Source organism: Notothenia coriiceps, unplaced genomic scaffold (assembly GCF_000735185.1).
Source record: "Notothenia coriiceps isolate Sejong01 unplaced genomic scaffold, NC01 NC01_scaffold00037246, whole genome shotgun sequence".
Taxonomy (NCBI): Eukaryota; Metazoa; Chordata; class Actinopteri; order Perciformes; family Nototheniidae; genus Notothenia; species Notothenia coriiceps.
Window position 1 is genome coordinate 4,936,312 of NW_011369947.1, and position 24,168 is coordinate 4,960,479.

The 24,168-nt window shown below is 38.4% G+C and overlaps 1 protein-coding gene across 1 annotated transcript; it reads right to left on the bottom strand.

Annotated features, from left to right (window-relative positions):
* Positions 1 to 5,329: 5,329 nt before the first annotated feature.
* spdef (SAM pointed domain containing ets transcription factor) lies at positions 5,330 to 14,352 on the bottom strand. Its single transcript, XM_010794625.1, has 6 exons — positions 14,001 to 14,352; positions 9,290 to 9,734; positions 8,345 to 8,542; positions 8,021 to 8,068; positions 7,566 to 7,700; positions 5,330 to 6,939 (listed from the first exon to the last, which is right to left on the bottom strand). Exons 2-6 carry the CDS (start codon positions 9,723 to 9,725, stop codon positions 6,761 to 6,763), a joined length of 996 nt encoding a protein of 331 aa, XP_010792927.1. The 5' UTR covers positions 9,726 to 9,734; positions 14,001 to 14,352; the 3' UTR covers positions 5,330 to 6,760.
* Between the last annotated feature and the right edge of the window lie 9,816 nt (positions 14,353 to 24,168).

The window sequence follows — 24,168 nt, forward strand, 5'->3', positions numbered from 1 at the left end:
CATAGGCAGGGTTAGACGTAAACATGTGTTATGTATCTAGGTCTATAGACAAGATAGGTACTACCAAACAAACTTAAGATATGTAATCTTGATACGTCTACCACCGGATAGTGACACAAATCAAACTTACCCAACAGACTCCATACACACCACAAGTTATCTACTTCGTGACACAAAAAACACGACTTGGCAAGGTCATATATATCTTTGTGTATAAGTTGTTTCCGTCTAAGGCACTGCTAATGAACCAGTTAGTGGAGGATGTGTAAACACCCGATTTAACTAAGTACCGTCCACTCGTAAATAAATGTCACGTCGTTGTGTGATAAACACAATAAACCGGTTACCGAAGACACTATTACATTTTTTCTGGACATGATAGTTCAACACAGGGTAGCAAGAAAAAATATGTCGGTCTTATATAGTTACCTGAGTTATAAACTGGACGCAATGTCACCATAACTAGGTTGTAACCACTCTGTGAACGAATAGTTAAAGTGAAGTAGCTCATTGTAAAGGTCCTGATTCTATGACAGTTAACCGACTTAACGTTATTATGAATAAAGACGAGTAGACTGATGAAAGGATTACTGCCCTCGTGTTTCGTACTACACTCTTGCTTCTCTTTTGTGACGACATTAGCAGGTAGAAACGCGAATGAGTCAGCACGAACGCGTGTCAGTAAGAAGTCGTATTCTTGTGCGAGACCCAAGAGCATGTGTATGTGCAACGGAGAGACAGCAGAGATGGGTGGCTCTCACACCGGTCGAGCCGACCGTTCAGTCTACTCAGGTTGACAGACCCTCTGCTATCGCTCAGTGCGCGGCTGACGGTGAGGTGTTGTGTGTGTCCACGACGGGAGCGTCTCTGGTACCTGCGCTCCGCCAGCGTACCGTGGAGCAGCGTGTGTCCTCCAGGTGTGGTGATGTGTGTCTCGTGTTGTGTATGTGTGTGTGTGCGTGTGTGTGTGTGTGTGTGCTTAGAGATGTATGTGAGCACAGTGCTTGTAGTCTTGTATGTTTACTCAGAGATTCGTCCCTGTCACGATGGGACCTAAGTGACTACTGTCCATGTCATACGATAGGATGTACCAGAGGGTAGTGTGTCGTGTACCGAGTCTCATCTATTGTTACGACTGTGTACTTTCTCTCACGTCCAGAGAAAGCACCTGACCAGTACATGACATACTCTATTAAAACACTGTTTATACCGACCGGAATATTTTCCATTGAATTCGTTGAGGACCACACCCCATACCTTGAACCTCTTTGGTCGAGCTCACGCGACCTTTAACTTTTACACTGTCATGGAATGCTCGTATGTGGTGCTGGCGAGTGTTACTCGTTACTCACCGTTCGACTCATTCAAACACGTGCTGTCCTTCTGACTGTCCGTCGAACTCGTTGTCGGTCAATACCCGATTAGTCCGAACATCGACATTTACTAATCGCCACGAAAATGTCGTGATGCCCAGAAGCGTAGTCACCTTAAATACAACCTAAAAAACAGTTTCGTGAAGGTGTTATCAAGGTAGTATTCCTACGAGTCTCGATAAAGTACACGTTTATATTACTTTTTCACCAATTAGAAGCTCGCCTTATGTTACGCGAACTTGAAAGTGAGGAAATCCATTAATATAAATAAGATCAGCGATTATTTATATCTATTTCTGGGGATATAACACAATTTAATGAGACAATTTCTGTTACAACACTTTACTGACTTTTGGTTGCAATTGAAAGAAGTACGTCTCTCGACAGTATCAACAAAAAAGTAAGTTAATTTGTACAGAAAGTTACATTTAATTGTATTACCGAAATATTGTATAAGTATCTATTATATATTATATGGATATTCCACCATCCATTCAACTCCTTATACTCTATGTGAATAATAATATACCGTCCGTCAATTCTACTATTCGTTAAGTTCACGAATTTGAGTGTATGTTTCAATACAGGATAAACACGGTCAGAAATTATTAAATTGGGTTATCAGTAATCTCAACGGACGTCATCGTGTGACCTACAGAATACAGTCAAACTGTTGATAACACCTCTCTTTGCCGTAAGTTCGTCTGGTTAATTAAGTGTGACCTGTAATTCTTTATGGTCTCGTGAACAAGATGTAAATGGAGTGTAAAAATGGTTAACATGGAAATTTTACAATCGGTATACAACATAAACGATACAACAACAGACAAAGTGACATCTTTTCTCGTTACCCAACGGACTACGTACCATCAGAGTTACCACATCATCATTTCGTCGTCATACTAAATATCAAAGAGATAATCTTTTATAGACGCATCGATCCGCACGAGGTAGTCGCTCCTGTCCCACAAGGACGTTTCGCAAGGTCCTAACCGAGGTGTGTCGCCTGACACGAGATCGAATGGTATACTGTACGACAGTACAGTGTGTGTCCTATAAGGACCGTAAACGAGTAAATTTACATACTCTCCATGGCATTGTATGACAGGTGTACATTACAGTAGGACGTACGAAGGACCGTCATGGGTCGTAACAATAGAGACCACCGATACCGTTGGGTCCTGTCTTAGTCTCTGGAGTACTGTCGTTCACCTGTAGTGTCCCATTGTGTGGTTCTCTGAACTAATGCCGATTTTAGGAACTAATACTAAGTACGTCCACAGCAATTGTACAAAATAGCCACTTTAACCGCCCTCCAGACCACACAACACCACAACCACACACACACACACACACACCAACACACACCACACACCACACCACACACCACACACACACCACACACACACACACACACACACCACACACAACACACNTATATATATATATATTGAAAAATAAGTAGAAGTATTTTTTTAAGCTAAAGTTAATTAATTAGTCAAAAAGTGTATGTAGCTACCCATGTGCAATCTTATAGAATGCAATGTAGCCTGGCAAATGGAAAATTGAAGAATCAAAAATACTATAATTAAGAGAAGGCATAATTATGCGCAAAATGTACTCTTTCACGGATCTGCCATAGTGAGAAAAAGAAATATAAAAGAAATATATATCAACTTCATGATATACTATTAATATTGCAAGGTGTGTTCTTGTTACTTATTTTTGTAATAGTTTACACATTTTTATGAACTTGTCATGAATTGTATTATTAAATAATTTTGGAAGCACACAAGGCCAAGTCATTCATTAAAGCAACCACCATCAGGTTTTTAACTTTTAATTTAGCTTGGGCAAAACGTATCAAGACATATTGACTACACTTGTTTTAAGAAAAGCATTTGGCTGATAAAGTCAATCACCAGGACATTGAGAAATTATGATTTATAATGTTGGCTATATTTTAAAGTGGACCTATCATGCTATATTTGAATAATATATGTAGGGCCATACCTATATAAAATACCAAACAGATCATGCATTTTAGCCATGCCTCATTTCGCTCTATTTGCTCTTTTTTAGCCCTGTATTTGCAAGGGCTGATTCTGTGAGAAGTCTTCTTCGCTGCTTTTGTGGCAGACTACAGCGCCACCTACAGGCCTGGCATATGTACTACAGCGTCTCCAGCACTTTCGAGCAGCAGTGGCCGTGGCTGTCTCCTCCTGATAGGTGGAGAGTTGCCCATATAGGCGGAGCTCCTCGTTTCTGACGTCAGAGATGTTTCAAATCTGCATCAGTCTGTATCAGATCTGTTGCAGCCCCGTTTTTAGAGATTTGGGTATGGAGGAAAAGAGAGAGGGATGTGTTTTCTGACACTTGGTGAGTTCCCTGACACACCGGGGACACATATTCATGTATAAAAGATGTACAAAAGTGCATTTTGCATGATAGGTCACCTTTAAGTTAGCTTGTTTATAACCAGGTCAACACATAGCTTTAACATAAAAGGACATACATTGGAGAACATTAATTTGATCCAACACAGCATTTGCTGCTGCATATTACAATTATATCCTGGACTTTCACTAAAGTTTTGTTCAGATTACAACGTTCCATAAATTCAGCTCGGTCTGTATCCCATGCAGCAGCTGCACACAATCCTAAAGTTCTCCCAATTCAGTCCAGACTTTGTGAACAAAAAACAGGTGCTCACGTTTCAGGGGGAAAGGCTGGCTGTATCGCTAGATCTCATCTCCACAAACTAACAAAATGGTGGGAAAATGTAAGACTCTAAACTGAGGCTAATAGTTCATCTTGTGTGCACAATGAATACATTGGGTAACACTTTATATTAAGGTACACAAATTCAACATCAACTAGTTGTTAATTAACATGCATATTGGCAGTATATTGGCGCTTTATTAGTCATTATTAAACACTTATTAATGCCTTATTCTACATGACCATATTCTGCAAGTACTCGGCCATTAGTTGAGAGTTTTTAGCTCAATAACCTTCTAATTAGTGCTTATGTATGTAAGGAAGGACGTTGTTGTGCATGAGTTTGGGTCTTAATATGCTCAATATGGGCCTAATAAGGCAGCAGTACCACAAGAATAGTAATTCTCCCAAAATAACACTTAACAAATATGATCTAGTCTTATGTAAAAAGACATGAAACTATAAGTGTTAATTAAGTCTAAATAACTCAAAATTAGGTAAATTGTTGCCTCAATATTTTTCTCTCCTCGGCCGCTCTGTAAAATGATATACTATGCAACATTTTGATCTGATCTCTGGACAGATATTTCCTCCTGTAATAATATTTGTATTCGACTCTCCCTCCAGAAAGGGCTGATGAGGACGAGTTGGCTTGGGCTCAGTTTAAATGTTGAACTAAAACGGTTGTTTTGTGGCAGCTTTGGTGAGTGGGTGCGGCCGATTCATAATTTCCTCCCACTTGTTTGTACTCCACCATCTGTAATTAACATTTTCCAATGGATTATCAAATCACTGTGGTGCTGATGAATCACATAGAGTGTCACACATTCTCCTTAAATTGTAACCCCCCTTGTTCCCTTTAATCAATGTTTCCCCCTCTGAGATTTAAAAACTGTAAAATAAAAGCAAAGATGAATGTACCTTCCACAAGACACACCTCACTCACAGCTCATTGTAGCTGCAGGCCAGCTTTTCTTGGCAGATTTAGACTACAGAGCTTCTGGCTCACTTCCAATGAGAAGTTATGACACATTTTAAAACCCATTGGAATATATTAAGAAAAAGCAGTTAGTCAACAAAAAATCTGAACCAGGAAATATCACACCAAAAATAAGTATATATAGTAAATTACAGATGAGTTGTTGAGCATTGTATTTGAAGGCACTGCAAACCGTTTCTTTGTTGGACACAGATGCAAATTCAGTTAAAAAACAGAGTTTATTAAGTCTTGTTTGAAGCTTGGATAACCTATTCTTGCTGAGGCAGACATTCAGGAATTTTCCGGATTAAGTTATTATCAGTAATAACAAGTGTGTAGTAAGCAGCGGCAAAACTTCCAAATGTAATAAAATAATGAATGAAATAAATACTCATATGAATAAATCCAGATCGAATACATGACTTTGAAATTGTGAATAAATCCAATATAATTTGTGTATAAATGCTATTAGGTATAAAGTTTGATGCAGATATGTTTTTTTTCCACTCCAGCTGTTGCTTATGTAAATTATCAAAATGTGTGCATTATTCAGAAAAGGCATTCATTTAATAATATAGCTTTAAAGTAAACTCTTAGTGGGAAATCATGATGTAGTTAAATGACTTAAACAACGCTAATTAGCACAACAACAACAAAACTCACAACCAAGAATGATTAGTGTTGTAGTTATTGATAGAAAACCAAGCTATTGTATGAGCTACATTTGGAACATGGTGCTAAATGAATCAAAAATATATATAATCCATATCATTTTCTAGAAATATTCAGTTTGAACAACACTGGTAAACGGTCCAACCATGGATCTACAAACAAATTGAATTATTTTACAAGCTTACATCATATACTTTGTAATTATTGATATGATTTTTTATTTCACATCTATTTATTTTATTTTGAATGCTTCCATAGTTAAAAACAACAACATTAAATGCCTTGCAGGGCAGAACAAACAAAAGTTAACAGAATAAAATATAAAGCAGGGCTCTCCAGCAGGGAAACCATATTAAGGAAATTGTTCACTCCCTAAAGTGACACCTTGGAAAAGTAATGACATGACACCTGTTCGTTTAGAAACAGGTTTCGCTTCGAGGTTTCCTTCTCTGTACTTTTGAGATTATACAAAGATAGTCGATGGGTTTCAGTAGAAGATGACTGATTGTGAGTACAACAGCCAGGACCAAACCCAAAACAAGCAAAACAATCCCAACCACCATTTCCAACTGTGTCAGGAAAACTGGCTCTAATTCAAACAGAGACAGTGGTCAAGATGAGCGAAACAAAAAGACAAAGCAAATGTAGCTGTGGGCGTTTTCCTGAGAGCAATCAGATCTAACTGTTTGCTGTGAGGAGTCAAATGAGATCACATTAAGGAAAGATAAACAGGCAGATAATGCAGAAAATGACAAGGCAGGTTTATTTTGTTTTGTGTTTTAATCTGCTTTGGTTTCATTAAGGGAAAAGCCTCCACAGCCACATTGTTTCGTCTCTTCCTCTCGAGCCCATGCACAGAAAACCTTCATTCAGTTGCTTCAGTGTTGGCAGAGAAAGTGTGTTAGGTCTTTCGGTGTTTCCTGTCACCTTTTCATGTCGTGCATAGGTGTTCAAGTGCATTGTGAGACAGTTTGTCCTCTGGGTTTGGTAGGTTTCCGTCTCCTCCTCCTCCTCCTCACACTGGGTGAACAAACTGGTACACCAGTCTCTGGGACACGTCAGGCTTGCGGATGATGCCCTTCTTGTAGTACTGACGTATGGAGCGGCTCAGTTTGTCATAGTTCATGGCAGGTCGGTTCTTCCTGAGTCCCCACAGCCTCGCCACGTGAGCAGAGTCTTCGATTTTAAAAATACCTGGTGGGAAACACACGAGATGTTTGTGAGTGATAGAGGGGAAATTAAACCAACAGATGGGTGTTTGTTTTTTATGAATTGCCACATAGCGAGCAATGTAAGACTTCCAAATCAGGCATTTTTATTGTACTTTCATTTAAATTAGAAGTCTCATTAACATCACAGTTTAAAATGACCTGCCTTGAAAGCAGTCATAATAATTTACCATTTTAATCTTAGTTTACAACTTTTAATCTAATGTTTGCTCTCTTCTGGTTTGTTTGGTTTTAATATTTTAAATTGTGAAAGTTGTTTGACCGTTGGGAACAAGTTGACTACTTTAATATACAGTATGAATGTTAGTTTTTGAGATGTTGTATAAGAGTTACATTTAAAAAAGAAGTGTTAGTTGAAAAGTACAACATTAAATGCATTATTGTGAGCTGTTGAAAGCTCTTAAAATGTTATGTTTAGGCTCTGAATGCAGTTAAAGTACAATAAATCATTATAAATATATTAGTTTTTGTCACCTTTCCCTTCCAACGTGTGTCTTATAATGACACAGCAATGAGTAAAGCCCAAGTAGTTTAAATTGCCTTTAAAGAGATGTGGTCAAAAATACTTGTTGATACTGTAATAAAACGTACCTTTTTCCTTGTTGAGCCAGCGGATGCAGCGTCCGTAGCTGTGAGGTTTCAGCAGCAGCTCTCTGAGGAACTGCCACAGATGGATGGGCTGACCGGAACAAGAGGAATCTGCCTCGGACCAAAGATCCTCCCCAGCTGAAATATAAAGAAAACATTTTACATTAAAGGCCACAGTGTAGAGATTTACTAGTAAAACCTCCTCAAACGTTATCAAGTGTTTCATTTCATTTCATTTTCAAGTGTCTGTTGAACAAAAGCTACGTTTTAGTAATAAAAGTGTACTCCAACAATGCACATTTACTTTAATTTGTAGGTGAATTGCAGGAATGAGAAACTTTTATATATATCAATAGGATAAAACAGAATGTAAAAGGGTACTCTTAAGAAATGAAACATGTGTATACATTCATAACATGCATGTTTTATTCATTACAGTTAAATATAGTTTGACTTACCTGTAGTTTTTGTATCTCCAACTGAACACCTCTCTTTCATCCAGGCAGCTGAAAAGATAAGATATATAGACAATTACTTTAAATGCATAAGAAAAAAATACTTTCAATAAATGTTATCCTTACACCTGTTACTCTTTGAGTTATATATTGTACTGACTGCGAAACATAATTGATGATATTGTGCTAAATAAAGGAAATGGACTCATACTGTGTTATGAAACACTCAAAATGCAAATTCAGTTTCTAACAGCCGGACATTTTACAATGCAATCATTGTAGGATCTGCACCACATAGATAAACGGATTAAATAAACACACACACACCTGACTTCCAGATGTCCAGGTGTGCGTGCAGCGTGTCTCCACACTGCGGGGAGCGCTGGCGGAACTCCTCCTCGCTCATGGCACACAGGTCCTTCCCTGTCTGATCCATGAAGGCCTTCCCTGCGTGGGGCAGCCTGTACAGATGTTCAGTCCACAGCAGCCACTTCTGGACATTTCCTGTGTTCCACTCTATGGGGTCTATAAAAAGGACAGAAAACATTGAGAAAACTCCCTGCAGTAAATCAGTGCTCCTTTTAGTGCTATGTTAAATGTATTTTTCCTTGTTTCTTGTGTTAAATATTTGTCCTTGAAAATGAAAATTGATCCAACAATTCAGTTATCCTATTGTATTGTATCGTATTTGTTCAAGTATTGAGTAAAGTCAGTTAAATTCCCTGTTTTTTGTGTGTTATGTTACGACATTGATTCAGAATATATTTACTGAAACCACAAGTTAATCACACTTGTATGCCATCATATTTCTAATCAGTCGAACAGATGCCTTGAGTTCATAGCTTTATGACAGGCGAAGGTTCACAATACATAATGCTTCCTCTGTTTGCTTTTTGCAGGAGAGACCTCGCCCTTAAGACTGTGTACACTATCTACCGGCAGGAAAGAAACATCACTGTTAGAATCCAGGAGAACGCATGCAAAGGTCAGGATTAAACAGATCCTGGAGCAGGCAAACACACCTGTGCGTCAGAGAGGATATTATTTAAGAGATCTGTCATCTTCTCTGGGCTGTCCACACAAATATCTGTTGATTTTGGTCCAGTAGCTTAAGTTGAATAAATATCCCTCAACTTGGCTTGGGTTTTTTTTTCATGAAAAATATCTTGTGTGCGTTAAAAGTGTTCTTTCTTTGTCAGTGATGTGTCTTAACAGTAAAGCCCCTCGTGAAGATGATGGACTGTAGTAGCAGGTGTGGTCAATTCAGCCTACCTGGGGTGATGTTGAGCAGTTTGCAGGCTGTTTCAATGTCCTTTAGCACTTCTCCCACCACCATGCTCTGCACCTGCTCCAGGGACCGCTCCTCCTCCTGCCCCTCCAGCCCAGGAGAGAGGCCGTGTTCCTGGCTGTCGATGACGGGGCACTGCTCTGGTTCCTCCTGGGGCTCCATGCGGTACATGGGTACAGCCACAGCTGGAGAAGCCTCAGAAACTTTCACCAGCCAAGTGGCATCTTCAGTGAGAAGCATGTCGAAACAGGACAGATAGACACCACGTTCCTGGCCCTCTACGCATGGTTTGGTCTCCCCGATGTCCCAGGGCTCTCCAGAGTCTCTGTTTCGCTCCAGGACGGCCAGGGAGTCCTCTGTCATCCCAATCGGGGATCTGTACTCTGTTCCTTCTGATAAACTGCCCTCTGGAATTGACATAACTGGTACCTGGAGACAAGGGAGACATAACATCCACATTTAACATAATATTTATAACCTGTTGCTTGCATATAACCTGAGAGTTGTGAGCTAAAAGCTAAAAGTTTAAAAGAATGCTCTCAGAATTGCAAAAGAAGAATACAAAAAAGCATATTTCTGAACTGAACACACTGAAAAGCGTGAAATTAGAAAGAATGAACAGATCATTCTGTCCCCGAAGCACTTTCAAAGATGAGTAAATGTTATTATAAATGTAATTTAAATATGCTCATAAACTAAAAGTCTATCTTACAAACAAGTATCAGTTTGATAAAAATCAGTTCCTCAAGTCAAAGTGAAAATACCTCCTCCAAATGTTCTTCTTCTGCGATTCTTTGGCTGCTAAACAAGCATTTATTTTTCTTTAGTAATAATCTCCTTCAGAGCTGCTGCAGGCGAGGGTTCCTGTTCTTTAATGTGAGCAGGCTGAAGTGAGGATGTTCTATAAGAACCCCGAGAATGGAGATATTGGGGAAATGACCCTCAAGAGAGTTAAAAGACACTTAGCTCTGACCGGCATGGGGCAAAATGGATTTGACTGAGTCTCTTATTTGTGGGTCAGTGGCCCAGAATGGCTGACGTGTTGGGGGTAGGTGACTCGTATTGAGACCTGAAGCAGCTCTGCCGCCTCCTCGGCTTTCAAAGTGCCGTCTCTGCAGCCCTCTGTCTCCTCTGTCAGCTGGAGTTTTTAATCAAGTTAGATAATGTGGAAAGGAGCGTCCACTAAACCGTGTGTTTTGGTAGTTTTATGAACACTCCACTGATAGCTGTGAGAGCATGTTCTTAACAGGAAATTGCCATCATAAGTGTTCTTTTATGGACGTCAGCCGTAGCACAAGTGTTGTAATCTCAGGCTGAACCTGCATATGGCACACACACTGTGTACCCTCCACAGCTGGCATACGGGCCGGCACACTGCTGTCACACACCAGGTTATCAGTGGCTGATGCCACCCTAAAGGAAGTGTGCAGAGCACATGTTCAACGAGTCACGGCTTTATTTGCCTGTACAAAAAGAAATTAAAAGTCTCATAAATTCAGCAAAATGATAGACTACACCCGTCAGATGAGGTCATTTGTGAGAGTAAAGTTGAATACTAATCCAGGTGACATCAAACCTTTCTCATAAAGAAAATGGACAAGATGAAGAAAAAAAAAATATATACATTTATTAGTATTAGTATAAAGAGTAAAAACTTGGTCAGTCGCATATTCATTTTGGCAACACACACCTTGACGTACTTCTTGAAAAGCTTGGATTCAAGAGCTCAAACTCATTCATTAAGTTGATCTCAAACATTTAAGAAGATTCTTTTTCTTTTTTCTTATGGACACATTAAAGTTGCTATTCAGAAAGGGAATCCTTTCTCTTTTATTGAACTTCCACAATGTTAAATGAAGTTATCTTCTCCTCCCATAGAGAAGATTACCCTCCCAGACTTTGGTCCTCGACCCCCCACTGTAAAACCTCCTCCCCGGTCTTCCTTTTATCTCCACATTTCTCGTAAACCATAACCCACCCTCAATTTCACTCCATCAGGAGTCAGATTAAGAGCCACTGGTATTCCATCCCGGCTGCTTCGTGTCAACTCTGCTCTGTAACAGCTTGCGCTAAGCCCATTAGCAAAGCAAATTTAGCCATATTACCTTCTTCCAAAAGGATGAGGGGGCACAAGAAAAGGGACACAAACACACACCCCGGTGGAGAGGGATTAAGACCCTGACTGATCTCTAAATGAGTTTGGTCAAGATGCTGATATTCATTTCAGGAGCATTAGAGCTTGCTCCATTTACTCAGCAAAGTCAGCCTTTGACACCGGTGGAAAAGGACTCCCTCCTTGCAGGCGGCCACCCTGGGAACCATATTTATTCCACATGCTTTAACATGAAGAGGGTGATTATTTGAGGTGAGGCTTCTATACCCACCTTTGATTTTATATTGGAATTATATTGTTTTGTGAGAAATAAAAAAATGAACAATAAGTGACCTGTGGGTCTTATCTTTATTTGGGGAAAATGTAAGATTTATTTTAACTTGCAATGTTCCAACAACAATCATTTCACCTACAGTTGATAGCCTCCTTCACATAAGACACTTGTAATGCCAGGAGACAACGGTTTAAATTGAGAGTTGGTAGTCTAACATATCTTTACCAAACCCTCCCTTGAAGTGAAAGTGGTTAAACGTTGCTTGAAATGAACCTGATAGACCATCTATCACTGTTGTGTGACAGAAGTTGCCTGAAGTGTTTGGATCAAAGTTAATGAGTAGAGATTAAAACAAGCAAAAAGCTGCTCTTTTAAAAGTGTGTTTAACCTTAAGGATTCAAGTGGAGAAAAAAGAAACGGTCATGTGTGACATTTGAGATCATCTGTCATATAGCAACCAAAAAATCATCAGCAGCTCGCCACAAAAAAAGGTCCGTATTGTTTGAGTCTGGAGTTAAAGGAGTGGGTTCACCGGGCGTGACTGTTTGCAGTCTGAGCGTTAAAGGGACTTTTTTTCTCCATGTTATTGTTTCTCACGGGAACTTGGGGAAGTCATTGTTTCCGAGAACAAGGAAAAAGACTATTGCAATTTGACTGGGAAGAAAGTGTGCAGGCTGGAGGAAGTGATTAGGATCTGTGGATTTCCGCCTTATATCTTTTAATATGGCAGCAGTGACATGTGCAGGTGCTCTGTTCATATAATAAATCCCGTTTAGCAGTCTATTTTTAGGTGGACAATTTAAAGATCTGTTTGGATTGCTTCATAGTTTACAGAACATTACACCTGTCCAAATTCTATATGTAAAACAACTTTTGTGATTACATTTAATGTGTCACCTCATGTATTTTTATCTCTGTACTTTATCATCTGCCGATGGGGGATGCATTTCAGTTGTTGGTCAGGTGCACTGGCATTCGGCCAGTATCCTAGGAAACACTAAACCATGGTAAAAACTTTGCTGTTGGTCCAAATTCAGTTCAAACAGTTGGTGATGCAGATGATAAACCTCATACAATTGAGATTGGATCAGAAGATTTGGAGGCGAGAGATTCAAAAAACATTTCACTTGGTTTTGCAGAGATAGTGAAGATACGGAGAGTATAAGGCCTAAGGCAAGTGCTCGTGCAGCTGGATTTGTCTGGCCTTAATGTGTTAATAGAGCACAATATGTTGCACATTTATCATTTGAACCTATGTGGAGCAGTTACTTATGCCACGACATGGTAAATCATGGTTTGCTTGGAAATGTTGTTTCTTTTGGTTTAACATTAGCTTCAGTTTTGGTACTTTTTTGATATGAACTTAGTCGAGGATCCAAGCGAGCTGAGCAAGAGGTTGGAGTTAAAAGACTGGAGATCACTGATTAGTCAGAAATAATCCTCCTTAGCAGGATATTGCACAAATCAGAAACTTTTATTAAATAGGCAAGCGACTGTACATTTTGTATAGATATTTATTCAATTGACGAAGTATAAATGTTTTTAAAGAAGATTACTTTAAGTTTACTTGTTTTTTTCTATATTAAATGAAGATTTCTCTGTATGTAATTTATTCTTATTAGAAATGTTAGAAGTCTTTGGGGAAGCAGCCTTTGTTTTTAATTTCAGTCTCAATTCTAATTAATGTAAGCTTATCATTTTGGTTTGGGGCATCAAACCATCAACAACGCCCTCAGACACCTTTTATCTGACCACTTTTAGTTTTGTATCTTCCTGCATTCATGCTAATGGCTAATTATGCATTTACAGAAACTAGAAGAACAGGTAAGCATCGCAAAGATGCAGAGCATAAAAAAAAAGAAATACTAACTTCATCAACTCTTTATCAATTGTATTTCTTATCTTGCATTGTCAAGCCATATCAAATGTTCCACATTTAGGTCAGTAAATGTCCATAAATGATGACTTACCAAAACTCCATAAATCAGATTAACTATATGCAATATAACTGACAAATATATACGTGTGTACACAAGTTACATACAATAATCATTGATACAAAGTTATCTAGATATTGTTGTCATTAAGAGGAGCCCTTTAATTCCTCTGACAGTCAGTTATGTTCAACGTGTACTCAAAGTGTACTCTAAATCAGCAAATAAAATGTCATTTTATTTTGGTTTTTTTCTGAAACTAGTATTGCATATTGGCTCCACTGACAATGAAAAGTTAGGCTATGAACAAGCAAATTGATCATTAATTTTGTTTGACACAAATGTTGGATATTATGTAATGAAGCATTTCTTACCGAGGCAGAGATGCTCTGATAGCCAGAGACGAAGTCTTGACTGGATGAGCGCAGATACAGGGCAGCTCTGGTTCTGTAGAAGGATGAAGGGCGGCCTTGTGTCACCTTCACTCCGACGAGACGTCCGGGCACCACCTGAGGACAGAGGTGCAGTAGGCAGTGGGAACCCTTCAAACTGTTTCACCCTAAAAAAAATTGTTACAGAGCCCCCTGCAGCCTTTTGGCCCCCCTACGCTCTTTGGTGAAATAACACCTAAACTGAAAGTCACAGCCTAAAGCACAACTGCACACTTAACTTCAAGTGAAAGCACCTGCTGGGGGTGTGTTCAAAGTGAGAAGATGTGAGGACAAGTGAGGGAGTGCAGAGGAATTCCAGCTCCATTGACTGCAATTTATATTTATAGGGCTGTAGTGTTTACTTTGTGTGTGTGTGTGTGTGTGTGTGTGTGTGTGTGTGTGTGTGTGTGTGTGTGTGTGTGTGTGTGTGTGTGTGTGTGTGTGTGTGTGTGTGTGTGTGTGTGTGTGTGTGTGTGTGTGTGTGTGTGTGTGTGTGTGTGCCTGTGTGTGTGTGCGTGCCTGTGTGTGTGTGTGTGTGTGTGTGTGNTTGAATTAGAGGTCAAAAGATTTACATATTATAACCAAACAAACCAATGTGGTGCTAATGTCTGGCTATCCATTTAAAGGTGGGGTAGGTAATTTTGGAGAAATCAGCTCGAGTGCGCTAGAATTTGAAAATACACAGCCGGAAAAAATCTACCACTTCCTTACAGAGCCCCTCCTCCAACACACAGGAACGCGCACATGGCCAATGAGGGCACGAGATAAGTTTGTGCACAGATGGACAGGCAGGTAGGCCATCCAGTTATTTTAGCCGGGCCGGCTAAAATGATTGGTCGTGCTTTTTACAGTACTACGGCTTCCACAGAAGACATTTTTTTATGGATTTTTTGTCAAAGCACTTAAGAAATGTATTGCTATCGGGATGTTAAGAGCATTCCATGGAATATAACAAAAAGTGTATCTCGAGCCGGTTTCTCAAACTTACCTACCCCACCTTTAATATAGTGGATATTTTTGCTTACATTTACTGCAATAAAACCTGGCTTTCTTTGGACAGTTTACAATTTATCAACAACATATTATTACCAGAGTTTAGACATTGTAAATATTAACTCATTTTGGATTCATCCAGGGTTAGTGTTAGCTATGCTAAGGTGATGGTGCTAGCATAGCTTCTAACTGGTAGGCTACTGAGTATGACTTTGTAAAAACATGCTCATACACATTATCATTAATTTATCAAAATATGTTAACTCGAGGCTCACTTTACCAGCAGATAAAGTAAAGATGTCTCATCGTGGAAGAAATCCACTTTCCATATGCTTTGCAATACTGCAAAAGCCAAAAGCACAAATGTGTGTCTTATCTTTGTTAAAGCTGTGACACAAATAGTTTTTGGGATACTGTGAGAATTTGCCATACGACTGAGATTTATCACCATTTAACTTTATGTAATTACGGCTTTATTACAAAGGGACATCGTAATTCTCAGCATCATTTCAGTACTATGGGTGATTTCATTACCTACTATAACAATAACAAAAAACAGGTGCATATTGAGATCTATATCACTGCAAGTAGTTTTAAACATCGAATCCTTTCCACAAAGAAAAACCGTCACTGATATTATCTTACAATTTCCCGCAAGATGAATTGCCTTTATTATCCAAACCACAAAATATAGCTGTGTTATTCTGTTTGTATGAAGCATTTTAATGGAAAAACTTTGTCCTTTAGAGAAGATCTTTGTGTGTGTTAGGGCTGTTTGAACAATGTGTCTGTCAGAAGTGTTTGTGAAAAGGCTTAAATAAAGAATAGCCTGTAATTAGCTAAACTGTGGTAACCCACAACAATAAAAGTACTTAAAGTCCACTGCATATCTAATCTTGTCCTTCTAATCCTGATTCTAATTCAGTCCGTAAATGGTCAGTGTTCTGTTATCAATGCACCAAATCCTAAAGTTTATTTTCCTTTTTCAGTTCCTGGAAATGATTTTATTTTATTTTACCTCTGATGCAGTAGCTGTGGATTTGATATGGTTAGCCGCAGAATCTGAATGGGCTAATTGTGAGATGAAGAGAGGGTGTGCACAAACTGCGTCAAGGCTTCTTTGCACCCAAGTGTTTGGAGACACACCAAATCAAACGATGACAAACTCCTTTCATCCATTTAATATGACATAGTGTATGTACGTGAGTGAACCCATGTGTGTCTCTTTCAATCAGAAATAACATTAGTGCATTTTTGTGCGATAAGCTTACAATCACAAATGTATAAATAATGGCTTGACGCCTTGAAATTAAAATAAGTGTACCGCATTTTACTTATTTAAAACTAATCAAAGATATATTTGAGAAGGTATAACGTCTGTTTGCTTTTGGCTTTGCTCGCATCCAGTCGATCAACAACATTTGCATGGCAGTTTCTTTAACAAGTGTCTGACCCCGTTCTTGCCTGTATAATAAATTCTCATGGCTTGAACACAAAGAGCGACAAGAAGCAACAGTCTAGATGTCAAATACAATCAGTCCACTGTGATCTTGAAATGAGTTATGCTTGTACAGGTGTCTGTAAACAGATGTTAAAGACCGATCTGAGCTGTTTTAGCAAAGTCAATAAACAATATCAACTAAGCTTTGTTGAGTGGATAAATGTCAGAAAAAGAATATGAAGTGAGTAATGTCTCCGACTTTAGTTATGACAGCTCTTTCAACTGTTTTGGGGGATAATGAGGAAGGAACACTTGTATTAGGCAGTTAGTGAAATGAACTTCACTTCAAGGTTGCATCACATCAGGCATTCAACAAAACACCTGCAATGGACCGAACACATCCAATTATTAAACACATCTAATTTCAGAAATACAATATAAATAAGCCCTATTAAACGACTTCCTCTCGGCAGAGAGGTTTCTTAACAGTAATGCATTTAACTGTAACGTTTTTCCTCTCAAGAACAGTTTGAGATCTATTTCCTGATGATCCACTTCAACAGCTGGGCAGCGTGCCAAAGCATTACGCTGCCTGTAAAACAGTTAGTGCTGCAGAAACTTGCCTGATCCTGCAAAAAAACAACAACAGATGTGAGGCCAATCTCACATACAAGGGATTGTGTGTATTGTTATATATAATATATTATATATAATTGACAGACATGACATGCATTGGTTGAAGTGTGCGGAGGATCATTTGAGATGTTTCTTTTTTTCACCTGTTAATAGAGAGAAATTACAAATATAAGGGAGCTCAAAAAGGAATTTTAATCAGAAATATATATTTTTGGCATATCAATAACGCAGTGCATTTTTTTAAAAGTGTGTATTTGTGAGTATCTGTCTGTCAGGGCATGTGTTCTTTGACACAAAACATTCATACAGAACAATAAGCACTTTCTAACAAAAGAAAACTAGAGTGGTACAAATGTGAATTTGCTAAATGTAGTGTTCATGTAAAAAAAAAGTCAAATGTATTTGAAATGTATAAGTATATGTTAAGAGTTTGTCTGACACAGCTCTAAGCCCTCAAAAGGAACCTTTTCAAACTAATATGCAAATTGCAAGCTTTGGTTTCCGACATTTGATCATTCCTTTGCCCATCAATTTTGATTTATTTCACTAATCTTCACGTCATCTAAATCATCTAAGCTTAAATTGTATTGAGTTTAGCATTACCTTGTTAATGACAGTTTCCAAAGAAGACCAACAGCAAGAAACAGCTTGACAAATGCAAATCTAGTCATCTTTTTAGTTTGAACATGAACAAAGTTACAGTTGGATAAAGTCATCAAATGTTTCGGACTATTGAATTACAATTGTTCAAGCTTGTCTGTGTATTTACTTTGCAATCACCATCCAATCAAACAAACAAACAAGTATTAACACAGTATTTCATTTTTTCACACTTCGAAAGACAAGGAGCTTGCATGAACGATTCATGTTTTCCAACTCTTCACTTTAGCCCCTGAGTCCTTTTGGAGTTTAATACTGCTGAAACATCTTGTTTCGTAATTTAAAAGAAACGGGGAAAAACAAGACGTTGAAAGTCTTTACGCCTCTTTTTTTGGCAAAGAAGGCCAACCAGGTCTTTGATGATTATGGATCAAACCCAACCGCTGACACCTCAACAAATACACTAGATCTCTTCATTTCAGTCTTAATTACATTACATGTTATTATGTTGCCAATTCCCACAAGAGAAGAAATAAGAACTTCCTTGCCGACCTCAGTCTATATTGGTAAGTGTATTATTGTCCATAGACTCTAATCCTATCATCTGAATATAATATCAAAAGTATTCTTTACAAAACAATCAAAAGAAGACTAGAGACATTTTGTTGCAGAATTTAATAAAAAAAACTCTCGAAAAAGTATGAATCTGTTTTTAGGACAATTAAGCAAGTAGGTCATACTAATGCATTTATTTAAAAAGAATAAGGAAAACGCCAGGTTAATATTAACCTCTGTGTCCCTGGTTGTCAAGACAAGCTTTGACATTGCTATACATTTTCCTGGTATTATTTTGCATACCATCAGCTGCTGGTAAAATGAACAACCTTTTTCAAACATACTTAACATGTTAGATTTCATATAGGACTCACTAATGCATTAAATAATGCATATACAGTATGTGCATGTGTATGCTGCTTAATATTCTCTCTCCTTTTACCTTTTCTTTGGTCTCCACCAACTCCTAACTATCTCTTTGTCTAGCTGCAAAGAGTGTACGAACTCCAACAGTAAAGTTGTCAAATAGCTAAACAATGAGTTTGAATAAACTACATAAATCGCAATGAGACGGTCACAGACTTAAATGTCTTGTAAGTTTTATGTTAAAATATTGAAGAATTAAACTTGAAATACAATGTTTCAGGTACTGGAATTACAGGTACTGGAAGTATTTTTATCTTGTTTGACCAATAACCCGTCATTGGTAGCCATTTACATTTTGTAATCTCATAACATATGTTGCATTGCTATAGAGGCTAAATATTGCTATCATGGAGTGTATACAATTGTAAAACTTGGCTCCTGGACAAGTTTAAAATGCTATTAATGATTCAAGGTCCTTTGGATAGAGGCCAGCTTTGATATTTAATGTGTCTCCTTTTGATGCATTTGGATAATAATGAAAATGTTCCTATGAGGAATTGTGCGTGTTATGCAGTATCATTTAATGTCAGTGTCTCCTCTTTATATTAACACAGATTATCTTCCAGCCATCTTGAAGTTCTGAGCCAAAAGGTTTGGCAACAGGTTGGTCTTCGTTTATGATGCCCGCAGCGCACCCCACCCAGACACATATTACATCTCTAATCTAATCACATTGATACTTCCGAGGCAGAAAGAGCGCTATAAACCAGATGGTGTATGAAAACACACATGGCTGCTTCCTGTCTCCAACACCCTCTGAACCACTTGACTCATATGACACTCTGTACAGTTTAGGAGTCATCTTTGAATATTTGATCATGCTTATTTTGAGGAAATTAGATCTAATATCATTGCTGTGTAGTAGTGCATGTATTCAGGGAGTGGTGTGTGCTGTGCATGGGGCAAGAAATTATGTCGAGATTAGTGATGGCGGATAAGGATCAGCAGAAGAGATTTTTTAATTAAACATTTCAGTTTGCCTCGAGCTCAAGTGTCCTACACAACCAGTCCTTCATTAAACATTTTACATTTCAGTTTGTTTTTTAAAACACTCGTGATCCTGAATAAGCACAAACTAATTAAAAACAAGTTTGCATCTTTAACTTTTTAATCCATGAATTTCTTTTGTTTCACACTTACTGAAGTTACTTAAAAGTGACTAACAAGGGTCCTTCAGTACATCGACCTCAGACACCTGTGCATTTCATTCCTTCACTCACACTGTGGAGCCTCGAGCTAAAGGTCTGTTTGACTTGACAGAAGTGATGGGGTGTTATTCATCATTAACAAACAAACGTATTGACTCAAGTGTTATGAGAGAACCCAGATATGATCTACGCTGAAACAAGAGTCAATATTTGTCCTCATTTACCCTGTCACAAGATGTCTACACAGGCCCCATTCAAATTGCCTCAGTGTTCTCCACCTGTAGGACCCAAAGTATAGCGTTAGTCATGCATCTTTCTGTATTTGGATTTTATTTACATGTATATGAAATGGAACACATTTGTGTGTGCATTGAAAAACACAAGTGTGAATCCTTTTGCGGATCATGAAATACAAGTGTGAATCCTTCTGTGTGCATGTGTGTATTATGAGACTGTTTTAAGCCCATAATCTTCACACTCTTCTGAAAAGACCAAAAGTAAAGACAGCAAAAAAAGATTAAGCATAAATTAAATTAGTTTGGAAATAGTTTAAATTATGAGTGGGTTTAAAGAAATAATGTTGTTATCATTGTTGCTTTTCGATCATATTATTGAATAGCAACAACTTGGAGTATTGTATTTGGGAATTATGATATTGCGATAAGATTACTATTATATATAGTGTTTTTCATTAATTAGTTTCAGAATTTTTATTTTGCCCTAATTATATAACAAAGAAAATCGTACAGTCTCAAACTTATCATATGAATTACAGCATATTCATGCATGAGTGTATGATCTCTCTTTTTGTGTAATGAGACATTGTTGGGAAATGTGTTGCCTGATGCAGCAACTGGGAGCTCATGATAAATAACAATGTGGAGGAGCTTTTCTTAAAGTTCATGTCTTTATAGTGTTGAAAGTGTGTTCAAAAGACCAACGCATAGATATTTGTGCAAAATCTGCTCCTTTTGGTCCAGAATGACCTGGGGCCTGTGGGAGCCTGTCAAATCAATCACCTGACCGGAGACAAGCTTTCCCCAGGAAACAGATAATTATCTGTGTTTGGTTCTGCATCCTTTCTTTGGAAATGTAGAATGAGTTAAGAATAACATTACTAAACAAACAGAGGAATTTGAATATTCGGCTACGTACCTTTAAACAAACACATATAAGGAAATGATTGTCTGTCTATCTTTGTATCTGATCATTTGTTTGGATACCATTTAAATTATATTTTTTTAATAACTGCAAAAAAGAATGATTCTTTCTTTAGATCTTGTCATACGACTGTACTGTATTACCAACGACTGTGGCGACTGTGGCTGTGAGGGAGTGTGGTCGTCTTTCAACCAGAAGGTTGTGGGTTCGATCCCAGCCCATGCAGTCAACATGTCGATGTATCCTTGGGCAAGATACTTAACCCTGAGTTGCTCCCGATGGCATGGCCAACGGTGTGTGAATGTGTATGAATGTTAGGTCCTATAGAGTAAGGTACACTGCTCTGTGTGAATGGGTGAATGACATGTAGTATGTAAAGCGCTTTGAGGGGTCTTAAAGACTGGATAAAGCGCTATATAAGTACAGTCCATTTACCATTTACCAACAACCATTGTAAAAGCAAACTTTGTCTGTTAGACCCCAAACCTGTTTTTCAGGTCTCAGGCTCGAAAATGACATTTCCAGAACAAATGACCATAACTACCTTTTAGAAGTGTAGTTATGGTCATTTGTTCTGGAAATGTCATTTTCGAGCCTGAGACCTGAAAAACAGGTTTGGGGTCTAACAGACAAAGTTTGCTTTTACAATGGTTGTNCTTTACAATTTCAAATTAAACATATTAGACATGTAAGAGTGAGTCATTACTGTGGAAATTACCCACAGGAGCAAATGCGGGTAAAGTGTCTTGCCCAAGGACACAACGGCCTAACGCAGTGGTGGCCGAGGCGGGATTCGAGCTGGAGTTCACCAACGCCCCTTGATCTGATGACCAATGCTCTAACCTAGGTGTGTAAGGTCAATGTGTATTAAGGAATATTGAATCTGGTTGTTTATCATGTCAAAGGCTGTGAGGCGGCTGAGCTGTTGAAAAGTTTGTGAGAAACCCTGAATTGCATGATGATAACAACATGTTTGAATACTGAAGTCAGAGTCCCACATAATGTTTTGTTTTGTATGAAATAGTTTTTTCTATTAAACTCTATTGTTGCTGCTAAATCTTTGACAAAAACAAAATCTCCAAAGAACATCACTTATCCAAGAATAGGAGGTACATTGCCAATGTCTGTTTTTATTTCTTTCTTAATCTTCCAAGAAGGACATATTGGTTAGATTATCAACTTGATCTGAGTTTATTAGAGAATAAAGCAGTGTGTTCCTGAGAAAACAACAACGGCAGCAGCACAGGAATACCTCAACAATGAGCGCTGTTGTCAGTTAGAATGTCAGCCATGCGTCTCTGCTGGGAACGGATGTATCTTTCCAGTTTGGCACCAATCCCGTTGAGGTACCTCCAAAAAGAGGCCAGCTTTCATTCTCCTTTGCCACTAAGAATAATAAACTTTCCCTCTCCTCTCCATTTGTATGTGACCAGTGCTTAGTGTTAGTCAAGGCTGTCACTGGTGAGAGCCCAATTAGAGGTCTGAGACCGCCCGGGGGCTTATGTTCTGCTCTGTGTTTTGGGGAGTCAGTTGCCAAGCACTGCCATGTGCCCTGAAATCATTAGCGACTCTCTGGCACGTCACTCCGGGACTCTAAATACTTGAATTCTCTGTGGTATTCTCTCAATTGATTAATTGGTCGTCAACAAATAACACAGGCTTTTCTATTTGAACAAGCATCCAGTGTGTTGATATCGAGCTGTTTTACTGTTGATGTTTCTGCCACATGAAAACCACTGCTGCTCAGGGCTGATTGGCCAAAGCTTTTCTTTTTTTTAATGTATTAGTGCTTTTAGTTTGCATATGTCTTTTTACGCTTTACCTTCATTTGGTTCTGCTGCAGATGCGTTTACAAGTTGAAATGTTTGCATTCAAGAATTATGACTTTCTAAATCCACCCCAGGTTCAGCTGTAACAGCATTTTTTGTCAAAGCTGCTAGAGGGAGGAGACGTTTAAACTTTCTTTAAGCAAATATATTCTACATGCTTCCATGTCATCTGGCTCAAAATATATTCTAAAGTCTACTAACTCACATTGTATAATAAATCACGGCACATACAAAATATTAGCAATATAATCAAAAATAAAAAGTCTAGGACTGCAGTCAAAAGTTACATCAGTATATCAGAAGACAGCTGGACTGTTCAAAACAAACCAAACACACTTGTGGTCTCCTGCAACAAGTGTTAGCGGTGCGAGACCACCCACATAGTCGACACACTTTAAAACTAAAATTCAGCATAAAATATTGGAAAACACCACCTGAAGGCTGTTATGCTTCAGCCACCACAAAATATAGGAACATTTGCCACAAGTTCAAACAATTTCCAAGCCTGAATTGCTTATTGATTGGAACATCTCTGAGTTTTTATGATGAATGTCGACAGTGTAATGTAAGAGCTAAACCTTGGAACAACAATATCACAGCTCTTATATAACGTTAAAGTGGCAATAGACAGGTTTTTGGCTTTAACCTATGATTGTGGGTTAAATGTTGATTGCAGAATGTAATGGCTAAAGAATAAGGACTCCATCAGTGTCTAGATTGGTTCACTATATAGTCTCATTTTGTCTGACTCCCGATATACGGCACAAAGCTGTGGAAAACAAAATGCAGTGTTGCAGACTCCAATTAAAGCAGCTAGCCTAGCACTAGCTCTAAAAGTCATTGAAAGTTGTCAGAGGACGTCATATGCATTGTGTTAGCTAAAACAAACCAAATTAATGTTGTTTCACTCCTAAACATCAAACTTTTCCAATAATAATATCCTAGCAAAATAAAAATGTTTGCGCAATGGAAAGTATTTCAGTGTCATGAAATGGACCTTCAGCCTTGTAGCACTTGTGGCTTGATTTGTACAACATAGAGATTGACCAAAGAGTCTTCCAAGTAAATAAATGTATAAATAACTGTTCCATGTTGATGACTGGTCACAGTTCAGTGACTGACCTGAGGACTTCATCACTCACCTATGAGGGGTACAGTCGGGTGAAGCGGGTTAACTCCCTCCGCATTTTGTGAGACCAATGGGATCTGAAGCCATCTCTTATCCTACCTGCAGAGTTTCAACGGCAACAGCCTGAAAGACACAGAGGACATGGTGTTCATTTATGTGATGAATTATCTGTATTAAAAGAGGTTTGGTTATC

Bases quoted from the DNA above. Each gene is read 5' to 3' on its own strand.
- spdef (XM_010794625.1), bottom strand. From the start codon at position 9,725: ATGTCAATTCCAGAGGGCAGTTTATCAGAAGGAACAGAGTACAGATCC. The intron at 7,701-8,020 runs GTAAGTCAAACT...TTTATATTTCAG, and splicing joins TGGAGATACAAAAACTACAG to CTGGGGAGGATCTTTGGTCC. The intron at 6,940-7,565 runs GTACGTTTTATT...GTTTCCCACCAG, and splicing joins CTGGCTCAACAAGGAAAAAG to GTATTTTTAAAATCGAAGAC.